The sequence below is a fragment of the Natator depressus genome, chromosome 8 (genome assembly GCF_965152275.1).
Source record: "Natator depressus isolate rNatDep1 chromosome 8, rNatDep2.hap1, whole genome shotgun sequence".
Taxonomy (NCBI): Eukaryota; Metazoa; Chordata; order Testudines; family Cheloniidae; genus Natator; species Natator depressus.
The window spans coordinates 2,572,915-2,594,009 of NC_134241.1; the positions used below are offsets into that span (position 1 = coordinate 2,572,915).

General features: G+C 42.2%; 1 protein-coding gene across 9 annotated transcripts in view; it reads left to right on the plus strand.

Moving 5' to 3' along the window:
• Positions 1–21,095, plus strand: part of EBF1 (EBF transcription factor 1) — a 328,926-nt gene that overhangs the window by 279,020 nt on the left and 28,811 nt on the right. For all 9 annotated transcript variants that reach the window (XM_074960207.1, XM_074960211.1, XM_074960208.1 and 6 more), the window contains exon 11: positions 13,178–13,266. In XM_074960207.1, the coding sequence (XP_074816308.1) occupies positions 13,178–13,266 (89 nt within the window). The remainder of the gene's footprint in view (positions 1–13,177; positions 13,267–21,095) is intronic.

Here is a 21,095-nt window from a genome sequence, read left to right on the forward strand (position 1 = left end):
ATTCTTTTAGCCCTTCCCCCCAAAGCACTTGCTATGCAAAAAGGTTTCTGTATTAGTTCTGCAGTTCTTGTACAGTCAGCAAACCAATACCATAAAACTGATATTCCTTTTAAGAGTGGAACCTGCTTCACCCTGCCACTCCTACACCCAGGCTTGCTGCTGTTGTGTAGGGATTCTGCTAATGGGCGGTGGCTGCTGCTGCTAAACATTGCACTTTGTGTTGTGAAACTCTCAAGGGTCTTACTGGAGAAAACTATAATTTGATGGCAGCAACAAAAGCATGTTAAAGGGATGGTCCCTAACGGTAGGATCCAACCAATAGAAGTGTATTGGGACTTCTGCTTCAGTTTAATGCAATAGCTACCCCTCTCATTAACAGCTGTATAGCAAGATTTTGCATACATTTCCTTTATCCATCTCAACTATTTGTTCACTCACTCAGCATATGAGTCTATAATAAATAGTATATACACTCAGGGCCATTCTCTATTTTCACATATTTGGTACTTATCTCAGATTTTTTTCTTATAATTGAATCAAAAAGTCATTTTAAATCGCAATAGACCTGTCTGGAAAATAGTTGCTAGCCTCCAGTTCTCCTTGTGCCATAAGGTAGCAGAGTATGGAGAATATGGACCCTGAAATAGTCCAGGAGATAAGAAACTTGTGTGGGCAAAACAAAGTATCTACTGATAAATCTCACTTTGGTGTGTTAAAATTGGAGCCTCTAATTGTTGCTCACACACACACACACACACACACACACACACACACACACACACACACACACACACACACACACACACACACCTCCCTACCTACATTTACACCTCCAATGCCTCTCATTTCCAGGCAGGGACTCATTTTGCTCCCAAAATTACCTTTTCCCCCCAGATATTTGGTGTCCCCTCACTTCTATTATTGAAAATTATTGACATCACAGGTAAAAAAGTTTGAACTGGCGATAACAGGGCTTTACAAAAGAGGAGAGACTCTCTCAATGTTTTAAGGTTCTTGGATGAATCTTTGTTTTGGATTTCTCAGTTTGGTTCTTTGTCCCACTTTCGGGCCTTGGCAGGTTGAGATCTATGCCAGAGTAAACTATTGAGAAATAAACAGTTTTCAAAGGGGCACCATGCCATTAAAATCATCAAGAACCAAGCATGGCTCTAATTTCAACTGAAGAAGCCTCTGTTTCAAAATAAGGGTCAATGGTTCCCTGCTTCTCCATCCCCCACAAACGCTGTCCGTCAGCTGTGAATGAAGTACAGGGCTATGCTTACGTGGCACTTGCTGATTAGGAGACATTAGTAGTGCTGAATATGGTATGCGGCCCACTGATGTTGAGAGCATTAATTAAATGGGGGCCTGACTCTAGAATCTGGAGACTTTGAACTATGTCATTATGTTCAAAATAGGCCAGGGTGGTAATGGCAGAAAGTCATTTTTATCTGACAGCTGTTCAGTGGCATATGTTGCATAAACTGTTGGCTTTGGATCAGTTCTTAGTAGACAGGTATCTACATAAAAAAAATCACTACTGGCAGCCTTATCTCGGCAGAAATGCTATGGGTAGAGTAGGCAGAGAGAGGAAGGATGTGCTAGTGACTGGCGTGTTTAGTGGGGACTTGGGACAAGACTTTGCAGTATTGCATATAGGCCCCTGGACATTAGAGAGACAAGGCGGGTGACATGCTATCTTTTATGGGGAGAGAGAGAAGCTTTCAAACTGCACTGAGCTCTTCTTCAAGTCAATATAACCTAGGCTCCTACTAGTGGGTTTTCAAAAGTGCCTGTAATGAGCAGGTGAGGCAACGAAGTCCCTTTTGAAAATTTTTGAAAATTGTACTTAGCCATCTGTATCACTGAGGCTTTGCAATGCTGAGCACAGCAATGCCTAAATACCTTTGAAAAAAGTATTCTTGTCAGCAAGTTAAAGAAGTATGGGCTGGATGAATGCACTATAAGGTGGGTAGAAAGTTGGCTAGATTGTCGGGCTCAACGGGTAGTGATCAATGGCTCCAAGTCTAGTTGGCAGCCGGTGTCAAGTGGAGTGCCACAGGGGTTGGTCCTGGGGCCGGTTTTGTTCAATATCTTCATAAATGATCTGGAGGATGGTGTGGATTGCACTCTCAGCAAATTTGCGGATGATACTAAACGAGGAGGAGTGGTAGATACGCTGGAGGGCAGGGATAGGATACAGAGGGACCTAGACAAATTGGAGGATTGGGCCAAAAGAAACCTGATGAGGTTCAATAAGGATAAGTGCAGGGTCCTGCACTTAGGACGGAAGAACCCAATGCACCGCTACAGACTAGGGACCGAATGGCTAGGCAGCAGTTCTGCGGAAAAGGACCTAGGGGTGACAGTGGACGAGAAGCTGGATATGAGTCAGCAGTGTGCCCTTGTTGCCAAGAAGGCCAATGGCATTTTGGGATGTATAAGTAGGGGCATAGAGAGCAGATCGAGGGACGTGATCGTTCCCCTCTATTCGACATTGGTGAGGCCTCATCTGGAGTACTGTGTCCAGTTTTGGGCCCCACACTACAAGAAGGATGTGGATAAATTGGAGAGAGTCCAGCGAAGGGCAACAAAAATGATTAGGGGTCTGGAACACATGACTTATGAGGAGAGGCTGAGGGAACTGGGAATGTTTAGTCTACGGAAGAGAAGAATGAGGGGGGATTTGATAGCTGCTTTCAACTACCTGAGAGGTGGTTCCAGAGAGGATGGATGGTTCTAGACTATTCTCAGTGGTAGAAGAGGACAGGACAAGGAGTAATGGTCTCAAGTTGCAGTGGGGGAGGTTTAGGTTGGATATTAGGAAAAACTTTTTCACTAGGAGGGTGGTGAAACACTGGAATGCGTTACCTAGGGAGGTGGTAGAATCTCCTTCCTTGGAAGTTTTTAAGGTCAGGCTTGACAAAGCCCTGGCTGGGATGAGTTGATTGGGGATTGGTCCTGCTTTGAGCAGGGGGTTGGACTAGATGACCTCCTGAGGTCCCTTCCAACCCTGATATTCTAAGATTCTATGATCTGGACCTTGGTCTCTCTGGGGCCCAGGTCCCCACATGTCAAATGGGGGTAATAGGGGTGTAGGGAAGATAAATACAGTAAAGATTGTGACAAACTCAGAGATTGTCAATCTGGTATCTTTTAGGATCATTGCATTCACTTGTGGGGGGGAGGGATTAAATTAAAATCATAGTTATGATCCCTTCACACTTTGCATATTGTTTATTAGACCAATTCAGTAGTCATTTGGAGGGTCCAGTCATGGTACCACATACAAATACATTTGTCCACCGCCAGTTGTCTGCATTGGTTAATTAATTAATTTCAGTTAAATTGTTTTCTTTATCTAGTTGTTTATTTTTAATTTTCTCAGTGTCCACTACCCCCAGTTGATTAAATTAAGTCAGCCACACAGACAGCCACCTTTTCAGTGAAAATTAATTTAAGAGCCATGGGTAGGATTTATTGTCAATTTCACAAAGTCTAGAAGAATAGCTAAAGCAGTATTTAGTTCTGCCCTGAGATAGGGCTAGTCAGTATTTAAGTTAAAAGGAGCACACCATCTTTAAACAGGCTTTGGTAGGGTTTTCTTAGCTATTGAGCCTAACTCTTTGATCTCCCCTGCTGTGAGCCATAAGTTGCTTGTAGGCTTGTTCTGAGAGAGTAATAAGTATTGTTGTTTAGCAATTGTGTTGTTGAAATTCAGCTCCACTATGTCTGACAGTATTTATCTAAAATACTTTCCCGGTTTGTGTTCAAGTTCCAGTAAACCGTGTCTTATTGTGCGACCTTTTCATTTTCCAGTGAAAAGGGATCAGCTCGTCAGATAAAAGCTACAAGCCGTAGTACAGGAAAAATGCGTGCTCAGAAAATCCGAGCATGATTGAAAACAAGATGTGTTAAATCAATGCGGTTTATCGCCTGCCTATTCCTGGCAATTGCTGTTCTAAGCTCATTCTGAGCACACACTAGATGATAAAAGTATAGTGTCACAGTGCTCACTGGGGTGTGAGGGCAGGGAAACATGTTTATCAGACAGGCTGGTATGGTTTTTTTCCCACTTGATAACAGTTATTGTCAAAACTCTTTGGGAAGAAATCGGAACAATTATAGAAGTGAGTAATATTGCTGCTGTTAAAGTCTGAGGCTACTGAGAGGTCTAGAATTATAGATTTCCCCCAAATATTACAAACCGCAGACAAAACTGTTTTAGTTGTAATCACTTTAATACTGTATCATCCATTATACAGTCAAAATGACCTGTCTGCTTTCTTCTGAGCACGTAACCTTTTAATTATGTTGCATGCCCAAATCAAAGATAATGTTCAAAAATAAAGATGCATGGAAGCCTGGAAGCTTTAGTTTTCTCGAGGGATTTAATCTTAATTTAGATCTTTAATATAACTTCATAACTAAGCCTCCTGGAAGGTCAGTTTCTTCCAAGAACATCACACACGGTTCACAGGAGGCTCATTACAGTTGTGGGGCGGGGGGAGGGGTGCACTTTTTCATAGGGGTTGTTGCCAGTGCCCCACTTCCCATCTCAGAGGCAAGGATGGGGGAAATGATTGCTGGCATATTTCCCCTTTCCTCCCCAAGTAGAGACTTGTCATTGGACTGACATCCACGGGCAAAGGAAGGCAGAATTTTAAGACACCGTACTGTAGCAATGATCCTTGACGTTCAGTAAGGGACATTGTGTTATTTATGTAGCCTTTGGTCTTGAATATTTCTTTTACCAAATGGCAAGTGAGGATATAAGAATTAAGTTCAGGCTAAGCTTTCACATCTTAAGGTCAGTGTGTATGTGTAGGATAGGTGCAGAGGCTTGTACTCAGACAAAAAGAAAAGGAGGACTTGTGGCCACCTTAGAGACTAACAAATTTATTTGAGCAGACAAAGTTCTCCATTACACGAGGGGTTGAATGGAGTTACTTCTGACTTACAGTTCTGTTAAAGGAGCAGAATCAGGCCTCTTATAATTCGCAAAGAGAGTAGACAAGAGATGGTCAGATTTGCAAAGAAGGAAAGGTTAAAAATAAAGCATTTCCTCAAAGCAACTCATTAGAAGCTTGAAAATGTATATTGATGAAGTGAAAATAGGGCTTTCCTTACAGAATGACGGGTTGCCGCCTCTGTTTCTCTCTATTTCAGCCAAGACCTTACAAAAAATGGCTGCTGGGCTCTCAGCACTTTTGAAAAAGAGCCTAAATATGGACTTTGGAGCCGAACCATGGGCACCCATTTTTAAAACCTGTGGCCTCTTTGTCTAACTATATATTCACTTAAACAGAGTGGGAGTCCCCTGAGATCTGCGTTTTTCCAGCAAAGTCGTTTGCAGCGAAGTCGTCTTGCATTTTTTCATGAGTTTCCAGAATATGTTCCAGACAAATGGAAAATATTTATCTGAAAATGCTGTTTCTGCCCTGTTGGTGGAGATTGCGAAGTATCTCAATTAACCCAATATCCTCCTGACTGGAGTCAGTAACTAACGAACGTAACTTCTGTAAGCCTTTATGTTCTATGTACTGGTGCCCGAGCCTGTGCTACCAAGTTTTTTAAACTTTTGTTAAAGGATCCAGAAACTTGTTTGATGCATGAAACCACATGATTTATCAGGTTGTTTTAGAGCCAGATCTCACCCATTGAGGCAAGAAGACAATTGGAACAGTGAAAGGCAAAGGAATTAGCTTGGAAAATGGCAAATCATTCAGTTTTTCCATGTACCCAGATTGCAGCTGGGTCAGAGGTTAGCATTCAGAGTTAATGTATTTTGAGGATTTTATCATAAAATCACTGGCATTCAAGTGCTGCAGGAATGGGAACCAATATATGAACCTGAACAGACAGATCTTGTAATTTCAATGTTTAACTTTCAGCATTAATTTGGGGCCAAGTCTTGCATTCCTTACACACTCAAAATCACCACAGAACACCCTTGGAAGTGTAGTTGCAAAAGGAATGCCGGACCAAGCACGTAGGTACTGAAAGTGCAGAAAAATTGCCACCATAAAAAAAAATCACATTGTGTAACGTGCCTCTGAAGCTGGCCCATTTCACCATTAGTTCAATAAAGAACAGTCGCTAGGGAAACCCAGAGACCCAGGTGCTAGTCTGATCATTGGATTTGGTTCCAGAATGTTATTTATTGCTTGGCAAACATATTGGATATTTGTTTGGACATTAAATTGCAATAAAATATAAATATTTCATTTCTTAATATCTCCATCTCTTTCTGTTTCCAGTTAAAAAAAAATGACATCATGTCACAGTACCGTTAAGAAAAGGAAATTAAACACACAAGAATATATTAAAGCAAGAGAGCCATGCAGCCATAAAAAGCAGGGAAATTCTGAGTTAGCTCTGGAATGGCCCTTCTAACACCAATTTTTCTGTCCAGGCAGTGGCTGCCCCTCCCACTTCCATTTTCCATTGCCTACGAGAATAAATACCCCTGGGAACGTTAATGGACAGGAAGCTTTACAAAAAACAAGTCATATTCACAACAACAACAACAACAGGAATAGCCTGAAAGCATGTGTGTTTTCATTGAAAGAACTTTAATTAGCAAAGAGAACTCTTTGCAGGGAGATTTGCAGGATACACTTTTTCATTTGACAAAAAGAAAAGGAGTACTTGTGGCACCTTAGAGACTAACAAATTTATTTGAGCATAAGCTTTCGTGAGCTACAGCTCACTTCATCGGAAAGTAGAGGAGAGCAGCATAAGAACCAATCAAGTAGAAACAGCTGTTCAGAGCGGCGGGGAGATGCGTTGCTGGAGGAAAGGACAAATGCACAGGAGAAAAAGTCCACTGTGATCCATGATTTTTTTTTTCTGAAGACATTCAACAGTGTGAGACCCAGCTGTATCAGAGACGGTCTCTCACCTGTACTCAGTTAGGCTCAGCTGAAATGCTCTTTGTCTCCAAACAAATACCTGGAAGTTTTAGCCACTTGATCAAATGTCCAAGTGGAATGGGTTCTTCAGCCAAATGAAATTTGTCATTGTTTGTCCTGACTGTACTGCATATTTTTTGTATATAATTTTTAATTGTTTCAGATGACTGCCGTGTGAATAGGTACATAACGTTGAGTATGGGTATCTAATCTCTGTCTAGACACTCACGTTGTCAAATTCTGAACACACCTTTGGCAAATTGTGTCATCAGCTAAAGTCCGGCTGCTGCTTTGTGAACCATGCGGGCACACCCCAGCACAGCAGCCTCTTGACAATGCAGGGTCAGTGTCTGAAACTGTACTGTCCTTCTGTTTCCCTTGTAGGGGCAAATCCAAAGGAAATGGGCTTTGCATAGGACACAGGGCTTGAGGTCAAAGCATCTTCTCAGCCGTGGAACTCCAGTGGTCCCACTCTGAAGCTACTGTTGCATTGTCATGCTGCAGTGGCATTCTTTCCCTCTGGCTAGCCCCAGAGTATGTGTGTGGGGGTGGAGCTGACCTGGGATAGACCGACTTGCCATGTTCTCTCCCTTACCCAGCCTGCCCTGCATCCACTCCCTTCACGCCCGCCCCCCCAGAAAGCCTTCCGTGGTGCTACAAAAAGAAGCAATACGGAACACTAACGTGTGGTCTTTCTGCAGCCTCTCTTTCCTGCTCCACAAACAACCAAGGCCCTTCTGTTGGGAGTAGGACACTCTGCACCTGTGGAGCAGAGGCAAATTTTTTCCCATCACTGGTAACATATAGCTTATTATGAGTATTCTTTTCTTTTGTTGTTTGAGCTTCCTGTGTTCCTTGCCCTTTCATTCAGCCTTGCTGCTGGCTACATCTTCTGAAGCAGAGAATGATCCCAGTTTATATAGCTAGGTGCCGGTTTCATATTGGTTTTGCATCAAACAGAATAAAAGAAAAATTATGGCTGAAAAATAAAAGGAATAAATGAAGCCATGAATGCATGGGAAACAAATTAACTGGTTTTGCTTTATGCTTTGAACTCTTTGCATAATGCTTCTATGTAGTGTATGTTTATTTTTCCTCAAATAATAATGTTAAAATGTGTCTAATTCAATTATTCTCTGCATTAGCTGAATGAGTTTTCCTTGGTGAAGAGTTCTCCTAAACTACCCCAAGCTATGAGTTCCATATGATATTTGAACAGGTTCTTTTAATTGCTGATATTAAGTGTCGATCATTCTGCCATAAGTTGGCAGCATGGCTAGAGAAACAAATTCCTCTCTCAGATACATCAGACAGTCATTCAATTAATCACCAAAGTTTATTGACACAGTAGGAATTCATTATGTGAAATATTAAAAAAATAAATAAACCACCCCCCCAAAAAAAACTTCCACTGTCTGGTTTAAATAAAAAAGAGGGGCAGGGACTTTTTAATATGGTGGATTATCTATATGTCTTGATTATAATGATCAACTCAATCATTGAAATTATAGTGATGGTGGAAACATTTTTCTCAAAAGTTTAAGCAGCATTTTGGTTGAAAATCAAGTTGGAGGTGGAAACATGAAAATAATGCACACTCGTGTCCTTATTTCCACAGACACTGTGTGTGTTTTTTATTAAACCCCTTTGATTTTATGAATTATGGCTTCAGATTTTCTGCATAAAGAGCTCTGTGGCTTATTCTGTTAGAGTTTAATTCGAAAGAAAGTTCTTCCTCAAGGGTTTAAGAAGTAATTCATAAAATGGTAAGAATAATAAATATTGTGCCTTAACTCATAGATAGACAGATTTTGTACACTTGGGTGTAATTTTAGTTAATTCACACAAGAGACAGGTTGAAAGTTTATTGTTTGGAAGTGAGAAAAATGGCTTAAATCTCATATTTGCAAAAATGATTATATTAGCTTAAATGAAAATGCTATTCTGTTAACAACTTCAATAAGCATTACATTTGGAAAAGTATTTTAAAAAAAGTTACCTGAAGTTCATTACAACTTAAGATATATAAGTGAGCGGAAAGTACTTACTTTGATTTATATGTCTTTTGGAGGTGTAATTATTGGCTTTTTACTCACCTATGTAAAACAATATACTTTTGTAAATGGATTTCTGGCCACTTTACTCCATTTTTTTAAAAACATAAAAAGTAAGCATTGTCAATCAAATAATTTTAAGGTTTATTTCTTCTTTAGAAATGATTGATAGCCTTTTAGATTTACAAGTTGACAAGTTAAAGGGTTCTATTGGTATAATTATGTACTAAATTCATAGTCTTTCAATTTAAATGTCCTTTTAAAACCACAAGATTATCATACCTGTATTTTGCAAAGTGGGCCAGTCAGTTTGGGTTGGTATACAAATTACTTCCATTAGCCTTGGGACCTATTTGAATTTAATACAGTTTTTAAAGTTATTAGCACTTTCAATAGTACTTTTAAAAATTAGGGTAATGGGAATGCATTTTAAGTACAATATATGGTAACTTGTTTTTAATGTATGGATGGATGTCAAGAACACAAATACTGACTTTATTGCTCAGTCTGAAATTATGAAAAAAATCTTGATCCCCTGCCCTCCTCCACTTTATATTAGGACACTGGGAAATGGAGTATATGTGTGGTGGAGTTCGGATGTAGAGGACAATCCAGCTGTCATTAAATATAATGCCAAATCCTTCCATTAGGCCAGAGTCTGATCTCGTGTGTTCACCGGTATAAGTGATGGAGTTACTCCAGATTTTCACCAATGTAAATGAGATCAGAATCTGGCCCATTTCTTTGGCATTTTGGTGTAATGGAGCAGGTCTTATTCGTAACTGGAGGCAAAAGTTTAAAATTGACCGAAATTACAAGTGAACTGAGTTTACTGGTCTAAATTTGAAGAAAAATGGAGGATGGCCATGGTCAAATCTATGGTGAGACGAGCAACTCAATTTTATTTTGCATTGGGTCAAAGATAATACAATTCAAATAGTTAGAGACTGAATAAGGTGACAGACAATAAATGCTGCTAAGGACCTGCTCCTGTAAATGGCTAAGCGCATTCTCCATCCTCACTGAAGAAAAACTGAAATCAGTTGAAGTTAAGGGTGGTCAGCACCTCCCGGGAAGCACTTAGCACCTTGTGGGATTGGACCACAGTTACTCTTTTTTTGGTTCTCCAGTTTAGAAAATAGTCCCAGGAAATACTCGGTGGATTTCTAATGTGTTGAAAGTGTGGGAAGATATGAGAAAATGACTAGTTACCTCAGAGGGGAATTTCAAAACTGGCCTCCATTTATAATATCCCAGAACTTAGTAACTACTTTCAGGAAAGATGGAGGGGGGCAAGTGGGAAAAAACTAGATTGCCTTGCAGGAGAAATGTACTTGACAGAACCTAGCTAAAATCTTTTAACACAACTGCAAGAGAAATCTCGATTAGAACTGTGGGGATGTTGTTTAATGTCTCACACTTGAGCTATTTATTATAAATAATAATTTATCAGAAGAATTAGATACAGTTTAAGCTAGACGTATCCGCAATGAAGGGCAGTATAAGGAAATTGCTAAATAATGAGATCAGTGGTTTAAAAAATAAGTACATTGTGTCTAGATTTTTCTACAAAATTACATGGCAGTGCTGACAATATGAGGCTAGACTGGGAAATGGACATAAGCAAAATATCCAGAGGACTGGAAGGCTGTTATATTGCCTGTTCTCAATCATGAAGTGAAATACTATGCTTGGATGTTTCTGCATGTCAGTCTAACAAAACAACATAGATGCAAAGTTTATAGCAGAATATAGACTCATAGAAATGCAGGGTGGAAGGGACCTTGAGAAGTCATCAGGTCCAGCCCCCTGCACTAAAGCAGCACCAAGTAAAGCTAGACCATCCCTGACAGGTGTTTGTGTAACCTGTTCTTAAAAATCTCCAGTGATGTGGATTCCACAATCTCCCTTGGAATCCTATTCCAGTGCTTAACTATCCTTATAGCTAGAATGTTTTTCATAATATCTAACTACATCTCCCTTGCTCCTAAGCCCTTTTTCTTCTTGTCCTGCCTCCAGTGGACATGGAGAACAATTGATCACAGGCCTCTTTAACAGCCCTTAATATAGTTGAAGATTGTTATCAGGTCCCCCCTTGGTCTTCTTTTCTCAAGACTAAAACATCCAATTTTTTTTAAACTTTCCTTATAAGTCAGGTTTTCTAAACCTTTTATCATTTTTGTTGTTCTCCTCTGGACTCTTTCTAGTTTGTTTACATCTTTCCTGAAGTGTGGTGCCCAGAATTGGATACAGTACTCCAGCTGAGGCCTCACTGGTAACACGTAGACCCCAGAATGTTATTAGCTCCCGCATCACATTGTTGTGATCCCCAGATCCCTTTCAGTAGTACTATCACCTAGCCAGTTACACCCCCCCACACACAATTTTGTCGCTGTATTGTGGAGGGATGCCCTAATACTTGGGGAACATCTCGTATTGAAAGACTGCTGGTCTGATGTTAAAACATTGTTGCAAGAGTTATTTCCGGGATACACCCAAAAGATTCCTGTTATGATGCTAGAGAAATTTCCTGATTCAGTTTAGGTGAGTAAGGGTATGAGAATCTGAGCCTTTGTTTGCAAAATCAAATACCCACCTTAGAAATGTGGTTGCCAAGAATAAAAGAATTTGAATACCCTAGAGTGGACTAACACCTGGCCTATTTGGGGGAAGATTGGCCGAAGGGACAGAGGGATTGGTTAAAATCAAATCAGTGATATTACTTTTATACTATATGTGTGCTTACTGTAAACTGTAACCTGCCGATGATGTAAAATAAACAGATATTGAAATGGCCTTTTATTAAAAATAAAAAACTCTGGCAAGGTTCTTCCACTCTTACCCAGATTGAGTAGTTGTATACCCTACCTTCATGGCAGTCCCATTTTGCTTCTCGTGGAGTAAGGTACTACTCAGTGTGAGTAAGAGTTGCAGAATCGGACTCTAAATCCATTGAAATGAATTAGATGGTGTGACTCTAGTCACAAGAAGATAATAGTCCTCATAATGAAGCCACCATAGAAGTCAATGCAAGGTGCATTCACAGTTCAGGAGAGGTCAGAGACTGAAATGGCAGGTGTCGGTTAGGAAAGGCCAAGATATGCTGACAACTGTGTAAGGAGGCTTGCGAGTGCCTGACTCTGGTTCCAGCCTGGCAGATCACTTAAACACATGCTCAAACTTTAAACATGTACTTAAGTTCCATTGACCTCAATGTTTTCAATTAAGTGTGGAGATGATAGAGACCCAGTACACCATGGTCAAGGTGAATGCAAGACGTCTTTATTTCCTGTTTTCACAGGGTCTTACCTCTGTAGTGTGTGCCCCCTTGTGGCCACACTGAACAGTGGTTCTAGACATTCACAGCTAACACCATATTAAGCACTTGCTTGAATGCTTTGCTGAATAGGGATGGGCTAAAGCATGCGCTTAAAGTTAAGCAAGTGCTCAGCTGCTGTGCTGAATCAGGGCCTCTATCAGTGCTATTAATGCCACGTTCTCAGGAGAATTTAAATCTTCCTCTTCCTCCCCTTTTCCTTCGCCTTGATGACTGTGGATAAAACCTTAAAAAGGCAAATGGCAATGTTAAATGAAATAAACTCGGTGGGTGTCAGTTCAGGTGTTGATAATTTGAGGGCTGATCCTGGACCACTGAAGTCAATGGGAATTTTGCAGTTAACTTCAGTGGGTGCAGAATTGAGCCCTTGCCGTGACAAAAGTGCACAAAAGCACATGATCTCTACATACAGGTGGTACTGAATACATAATAGCATGTGAGAATGCGAGTCTCCTATGCTTTGTCCTTTTGTCTTCCAATGAAATGGGACTTTCCTTCTAACTTGAAAAGAGAAACAAATGAAATGCGGGGTGCAAAGCATTTATCAAATGAATTTATCAAGGCTTTCAGAGATAGTAATTGCTCCTTACTCAGAAGCTGTTTACAAAGCCCTGAAACTTTGCAGCAACCTTGTCACAGATACTTGAGCAGGAAGGTTTTGTTTCTTTTTAAACCAAAGCCTCAAAACTAACCTCTAACAGTGCTTGAAGCAAGACTTCACAGTCATTGCTGATGTAAGTAAAAAAGAGCAATGAGAGATTTCGCTCTGATCGTTTTCTGATCTGGCGATGCATTGCCAATTGTTACTCAGCATGACTGAGCCTCCTTGCTTGACGTTTGTCATCTCATGATGTTTGTTGTTGTTGTTTCAGCCCTGAACGAGCCCACCATTGACTACGGTTTCCAAAGGTTACAGAAGGTTATCCCACGGCACCCTGGTGACCCCGAACGCTTGCCAAAGGTCAGCACCAAATTTTGTTGTTTTTTTTTAAATATGGCAAAGGTGGGACTGCCTGGTGTTTGTTTGAAAATAAGCACTTTGATCTTTACCAAAGGAACCCACCAGTCTGCCTGTTAATGTAATGTCCTGGTTTGGCATCAGTGGCAGCTCACATAAACACTCAGCCCAGAAGGTTCAACTAACAAACCTTCGTTGCAGCCTTCTGGGATATTGCACATGGCCTGCATCACAACTGGAGCTAGCCTGTCCACTGCCTGGTGTATGCTGTGTCTGGAGGTATTAAAGGCACAGTCCACTGCAGGTAGTAATGTTCAGGAATGCTCTACACCAGCATGGGGTATGGTGGGTATTTGGGAACACAGGCCTTCGGTACATTTCAGCAAAGTTAGACCTGGATAGCTAGATGGCGTCTGTCTTAACAGTGTCTGGTACTGCAGTCACATCTTACAAAATTACCCTGAGAACTCTACCATTGTATAAATCAGAGGAGCACAAGCCACTGTGAGTATGTGTCACTTTATGTTCAGCCATGTGTCTTCATTTAATATAATAATAGTACACGTCATTGTTTCAGTAACCCTGAAATAATCAGGCCATATCTACACTACAGAATTACGTCAACCTAAGTTACGCTGGCATACAGCCACCACAGTTATTACATCGCTAGTGCGTGTGCACACTTGGCTCCTTGTGTTGGCAGGGAGTGTCCTCACTGGGAGCGCTTGTATCGATGCAGAGTGCAGTGCAGTGTGGGTAGGTATCCCACTGTGCAACTTGCCACCATCCAGCACAGGGTGTTTGGGGAAGTTTTTGCAATGCCTGATGAGAGATGTGGTCAAGTGGCTTAGTGATCAGTTCTGCGCCCTTCAGTCATTGGAAAAAACCTGCCATTGACTTCAGTCCTTTAACAGTAAGTGGTTGGGCAGAAGGGAATTGGGAAATTCCAAGTTTTATCCTGACACTGACTCCCTCTGTACCCCTGTGTAAAATCCCTTGATTTTTCTGCATTAGTCTCCTGAGCTGTAATATTGGGATATCTCATAGCTCTGTTGTGAGCATTGATAGTGCTTGTGAAATGCTTTGAAATGGAAAAGAGTTAATAAGCATCATCACGTTATTATGTATTATCTCTTGACACAGGAATGAAATTAGATGAGTTATTTTAAATGTCTTGTTAGCTCTCCATTCTCTTTGATTGGAAAGGCTTCAGGCATTGGTGCCTGGATTTTTTGTTTTGTTTTTTGTTTTTCCTTCCTGCCTCCTGAGAAATTAGAAGAAAACATGCTGTCCTGGAGCATGGTTTTTCATTGACTTCATTTGCCTTCCTACCTCTCTCTCCCCTCATCTGCATGATTTTTAGACAGGTTTGCAGCATGCTTTTGTACCTAGGACTGCTTCCTCAGAGGTGCAATTCTTCCTACGGATAAACAGCATCCTACTTCTGCATGAGGCTTTTGTGACTGCAGCATAGCTCTGCAGCCGAGGATGCCCACTGAGAGAAGCTGTTTGCCAGAGAATAACAACATGGTTATGATGCAGTCTGGATTTGCAAGCCTAAAGGGTGCAGAAGTCATAAGATTGCTATGGACTCAACTTTCCAATTAAATAGCAGAGCCTTCTTGTCTGTTTTTAAATAACAGATCAAATGTAAATTAGGACCAAACATTTTCAGCTTGGGTTAGCAGATTTGATATTGCAATGGGCTATCAATCTCCTCTCTGGCCACGAATGCTTATGGATGGGCTACTGCAGCATGTGCCCTCCTGGGCCAGTGGTATGATATGGCTGTGCAATTTGAGTTTGGGTCAAGTCTGGGTTCATTGCAGCTCTGCCCATACCAGAATCTGAGCCCTAGCGGTTTGCACGCTCCTAGTATAAAACAATGGCTCTTCCTGCATCGGAAGAACCTAACCTCTTTGTATGGGAAAATCTAATTTTACTTATTCATCTACCTCTTCTGACACTCATCTCAGTTACATTATGGCCTTTCTCATTGTGACAGCAAGGAATCCCACTCGAGTAACTGGCAGCAGAAGTTTTTTGAGGTTCAGGTGTGAGAAATACTACAGAGAATGTCTGAATTTCTACCTTGTTAAAAGCAGCCCAGGGATAAGAGCTGAGTCCACTAACCACAAATTGCTTGAATTAGGGCTTTTCCACCACATGCTAGCCCAGCAGGCAAGAGGGCAGATTGAAAGGGGGAGCATTTCCTTCTCAACCCACAGGTATGGCCCTCACTGCAGTTCTTGGCCATGCAGTCACAGAATCCTAGAATCTCAGGGTTGGAAGGGACCTCAGGAGGTCATCTAGTCCAACCCCCTGCTCAAAGCAGGACCAATCCCCACTTTTTGTCCCAGATCCCTAAATAGCCCCCTCAAGGATTGAGCTCACAACCCTGGGTTTAGCAGACCAACGCTCAAACCACTGAGCTCTCCCTCTTCCCCTCACGGTGGTGGTGTTTTTGCAGAGGTTCAGGGTGAAATCTGGACTCGTCAGGTTTGCCCCACGTCTCGTGAGCTGCTAACTATTGGCACCCAGGTGCAAATTTATTGGCTGTGCCACCTGCATTATTTTTGTAACACACTCTTCCATCCGTCACCTTCTAAGATGTCACAGTTTGCATTTCCTCCCTTGCGACACGAGAAAGTGCTGTTTTGTGCTTAGTGCATGGGGCAGAGGATTAGGGTTCCTGAGTTCTTTCCCCAGCTCCACCCCCGGCAATCTGAGCAAGCCACTTCACTGCACCGCTGTTCCCTAGTGTTCCAGTCTGTATAATAAGGATGTTAATATTTCACAAAGGGTGCCTTGAGGTTTAAATAATTAATGCTCGCTGGGTGCTTTTAGATCCTTGAGTGAAAGGTTCCGGGGATTACCAAAATGTGGTCCAGGTAATCCAGCATTTTTCTGCCATCCTATGTGTGTTTCCTCCTACTTGACTGGTCTTCCATGAAGTCGCTAAATCAAGGGAAATCATCTTTTCTGTATTCCGGGTGTGATCTCGGCTTGTGTAAATCAGACAGTGAAGAAGTTACCAATTTCCTATATCAAGGAATAATTGAACCCCTGGATGGAACCAACATTCCTGTAAGACCCTAAAGGGAGGCAAGGGGCTTTGGCAGCTGCGTTAGAGAGAGCTTGAAGGTTGGGCCTCAAGTTCAAGACTCATTAATATGCGGTGCACAGAGGCTGAATGCAGCAGGGGCTGGCACACATCAGCTTCTGCATTTGAGGCACTGATGGTTCATTCCCAACACCATTTGCTGGCTCCAGAATCCTAATCAAGGACGTAGTGAGTTTGTGTGCAGGCTGAATGCTGCACGATGCTCTTCCGTAGTCATTAAAACGAGGCAAGGCTTTGGCAGGATTCCATGGCAGGCAGTTGTCAGTGACTACTTAAATGAGAATTGTGGGCCATCTGGCTTTGGATCTTAAGATGGACAGAAGCACCAAGAGGGAAGAAGGAGAATGGGAGGGGGGCAGAGAAGGGAATGGAGAATAGTGCTCAGAGCTTTAGATATTGCTTTTCCTATTTTTTAACCATTGCCATCCCAACGTATCAGGACTTCCTGTATATTAAGAGCCTTGTATGCTGTGCTTTTCCATACCCCGCCCCCCCACGTTTCCATAACTGCCCTTAGGGATTGAAGGCCATTGTTCCATTAAAGCGTTATTGATGAAATAGACATCTTTTAAGAAATGGAAGCAGCTGTGGTCCTGGTGAGAGCGTGATGCTGACTCTTAGTGCACGCTCTCTGCTCTGCAGGGCTCCAAAGGAGGAATGTAGCAGCAACATCTGTGGCCCCAGGGATTGTGATATCCTACAGTAGAGCTTTGGTCTCCTCTTGCTTTAAAACTGCTGGACCAGCTTTTCAAAAGTGCTTGGCGCCCACACAGCAACGGCCATTGAGAACGACGGCGAGTTCGGACTCTCTTTCCCCAACATTGGTTACAGGAGGTGCTGCTGGGTGCTGAGATCCATGGATAATCTGGCCTGATTTTTTTTTTAAATGTAGAGTTTCTGGAGAAGCAGGAATGGAAGCTGGTGTGGGGGGATGGAGAGGTGGAGCAACCGGCTGTGGGGAGGAGGCTTCTCCCCTCATGCACAGGGGCAGATCAGGGGAAAGAAGCCAGCTGACAAGAGGGGTCACTAACAGATGTGCCCGGACACACATTCCAGGAGCAGACCCAGTTCAGGGGTGGTGGGGGACACCCTCTAGCCCTGGAGTCAGCTCAGGCACCTGGGGTGAGTTGAGTAGAAGTCTTTCCTGGTCAACGCGCCAGGGGAGGCAGATTGCGGGGAGCAAGAGCTCTCCAGAGAGAAGTAAAGAGAACTAGTGGGATGCTAGACCTGAGGGATTGTATCACAGTCCCTAAGGTGGAGGCTGGAGAAGGCCCACCCCATGGGGCTGGGAAATACACGTGTTTGTGTGTGCGATCGCTCTCTCTGTCACACTCATACACTCACATCTTCGTTCTCGCACACCTGTGTGGTGGAAATCTGTAAAGAGGTTTAAATCACAAGCACATTTATTTATTAAGGCTTCTTCATGCTTTGTACCACGAATCTTGAAGATAAATCTAGGGCAGGCACTGGGAGATTCTGGAGCTACGCTAGCAACTTCACAGATAGTTGTAAAGCAGGTTCCATTATGAGGTAGATTTTAAACACCTCCTTTCTCACCAGCTCTTACTCAGAAAGTTCGTTGCCAGACACAATTTCCCATGCATAGTCTCCTGCCTGGGGCAGGGAGCTGGGGGTGATGGGGTTCAGGTGAATTGGCCCCTAGTTGCTTTTGACTTACAAGGCTTTAGGAACAAAGAGTTTTGGCCATATTTACAGGGTGTGGGACTCTCTTCTGGGAAGCAGTGACTCTGAAAAAGATTTGGAGGTTGCGTTAGATAATCAGCTGAACTTGAGAGCTCCCAATGTGGTGATGTGACTAAAAGAGCTAATGCGATCCTGGGATGCATAAACAGGAGACTCTCGAGTAGCAGTAGAGAAGTTATTTTTCCTCCGTATTTGGCACTGCTGTGACCATTACTGGAATACTATGTCCAGTTCTGGTACCCCCTATTCAAGAAGGATGTTGGTAAATTGGAGGGTGTTCAGAGAAGAACCACGAGAATGGTTAAAGGATTAGAAAGCCTACTATGTAGTGTTAGACTCAAAGAGCTCAATCTATTTAGCCTAAAAAAGAAAGGGCTAAGGGGTGATTTGATTACAATACCTACATGGGGAACCAATATTCAATAATGGGCTCTTCAGCTTAACAGAGAAAGATATAACAATGGCTGGACTTTGAAGCGAGACAAATTCAGATTGGAAATAAGGCATACATTTTTAACAGAGAGTAAGTAACCATTGGAATAATTTAGCAAGATGTGTGGAGGATTATCCATCATTGACAACTTTTAAATCAAGATTGGATGTTTTTCTAAAAGCTCTGCTCTAGGAATTATTTTGGGGCTGTTCTCTGGCCTGTGTTCTACAGGAGGTCTGACGAGATGGTCACAATGGTCCCTTCTGGACTAGGAATCTATGAATGGAAAAAAGATTGTCTGTAAAAACGTGATGCTTATTTTATACATCACTCCTCTGTGCAAACTAACACCAAGTATGGGTTTTTTTGTCATTGTTGGCAACTGCAGGCTACCACTATACTTACCTAGTGAGCAATCACAATCTTATGTGAGAAGCAAGTGTATCTACCTTGCTTACCCTCCCAATAGGGGTCAGAGATCCTACCCTCCCGATACAATCCAGCAATCCATATTTCGCCTGCTTGTCCTCCGCTGCACACCTTATCCTCAGAACAGGGGCTTTATTTCTGCTTATGTCCCTGTGGAGGAGAGAGTGGAGCTCACAGCAGTCTCTTTGCCTGTCAGGCAGTACACCACTGCCAGGTTCCACCTTCCCTCATGGACCCTCTCCCATGCCAGTCCCTGAGCCATAAAACATAATCTAAGGGGCATTTCTTCTTCCTCTGCCAATTCAGCCTGTGTCCTGTACGGGGCATCACTAGCAATCAGTTGGCCACTATCTACAGAGAGCCCTTCCCAGCAGGAAACTCCATAGTACAACGATTTACCCTGAATCCATCCTGACATAGATCCAGATCAGAGAAACCTTTGTACTGAACAGAGGGTGGAGGGGAGGATGTGGATCGTGGGACCACAACCTACTGTTGGACTCCCTATGCTGACAGTGAATGTGTGAGATGTGATGACTGTCTCTAACCACTAAGCTGGTACAGGGACGTGGGAGCAGAGCGAAAGCTGGTCCTGGCACCTTTGCAGGGATTTTCTGGAGTTCTACACGGCTATTTATACCAGTACTAGGGGGGTTGGGCAGTGTACATCCGCTACCTGCTGCCGTAAGGCATGTGCAGGGTAGACATACCCTTAGGGGGAGATTTTCAAAACCACCAAGATTTGAGTAGTCAAATGCCTTAGGCAGCAGCTTTGAAAACTTTCAGCCTTATAGGGCACTATCCTGATCAAAGTGTTGCGGTGGGGTGTGGGGTTTTCTTTTTCTGGGACTATGTAGGGTCTGAAACACAGGAGAGCTCAGAAACAGTGAAGGGCAGAGTCATATACACATTTCTGGCAAGGAGCCCTTACTTTTCCGAAGGTCAGCAGCATGTGTACACATTTCAGTGAGTTTTCTTTATAATTGGGTCAGCATTTACTCAGCAAATGATTAGAGCAGATGGTGTCATTTAGAATCTGTGACAAAACTTGAATACGTGCGGGCTCGCAGAATGACAGGGATCTGTGCATCATTTCTTCACTCTGCCTGCCCGAGGGCAGGTTTCTAGATTGGGTCTGGACTCTCTAGATTAAATCAACCCATTCCAGATGAGTGACTTGAGCCACTTGTTTGAACAACCAATAAGGCTTATCCCTGTGATCTTAGATTCCCCTATTTAAAAAAAAAAAACACAACAATGAAATGATGGAGGCAGGAGGACACTAACCAGGTAAACATGTTTCCTTCAAGCAGTCGTGCTTTTAGAGAAAATAAACCCCAGTTTGAGGAAAGTAACAAAAGCTGCATTTGTGTATTTTGCTCCATGGAGCTGAAAATATCTTGTAAATTGATCCTGTGGGAGTAATAAATACACATTACTTTATCTTGTACTTCATGTCCTATACCCCTGAGTCTTGATAGAACAACACCGCTTAATAGACTTTAAAAAAAGAGTAATTACAGTCATTGGTTGTGTGATTTTTCAGCCCTTCCAGCCCTGCCTGACCTTCTAATTTAGCTCACCGTGTCTAACTAATGCATTTATATTCATCTTTTATGAAGCATGTGTAGTACAAAATTGACTTTGCAGTCTTTAGCAAGCTGTCTTACCAGGTTTAGGATCTGGTTAGTACTGTGAATAGTGTGTGCGCGCGTGTAAATCTTGCAATACCTGTGCTTCCAATTAATTATTTTTGATCCTTTTGGAAATATAATAAAAAGTATTTATTCCATTTCCCCCTCTCTCCCCTTTAAAGCTTTTATACATTCCAGCATTATATATAGCTAAACATGCAGGCAAAAAGATGCAACTGTTTTTAAAATGATTACCACTAATGTTTCTGCTTGTCAGAAGTGCTTAAATTTCCCTGCTCTTTATCTAAAAACTTAGCACTGTTACCTTTTAAGAATTACAAATTTATAAGATCTTACCAAGCTGATTTACAAACACAGCTGACAGTTTATGATGAATGATGTTGCAAAATGTGCAGTTTGTTTCTTTGTCATTTCTAGATATGTATCTATTAGGAAGTGGATTAAGAAAAGAGAGAGCCCCTCTGAAAGAGCCCTGGAGCTACAG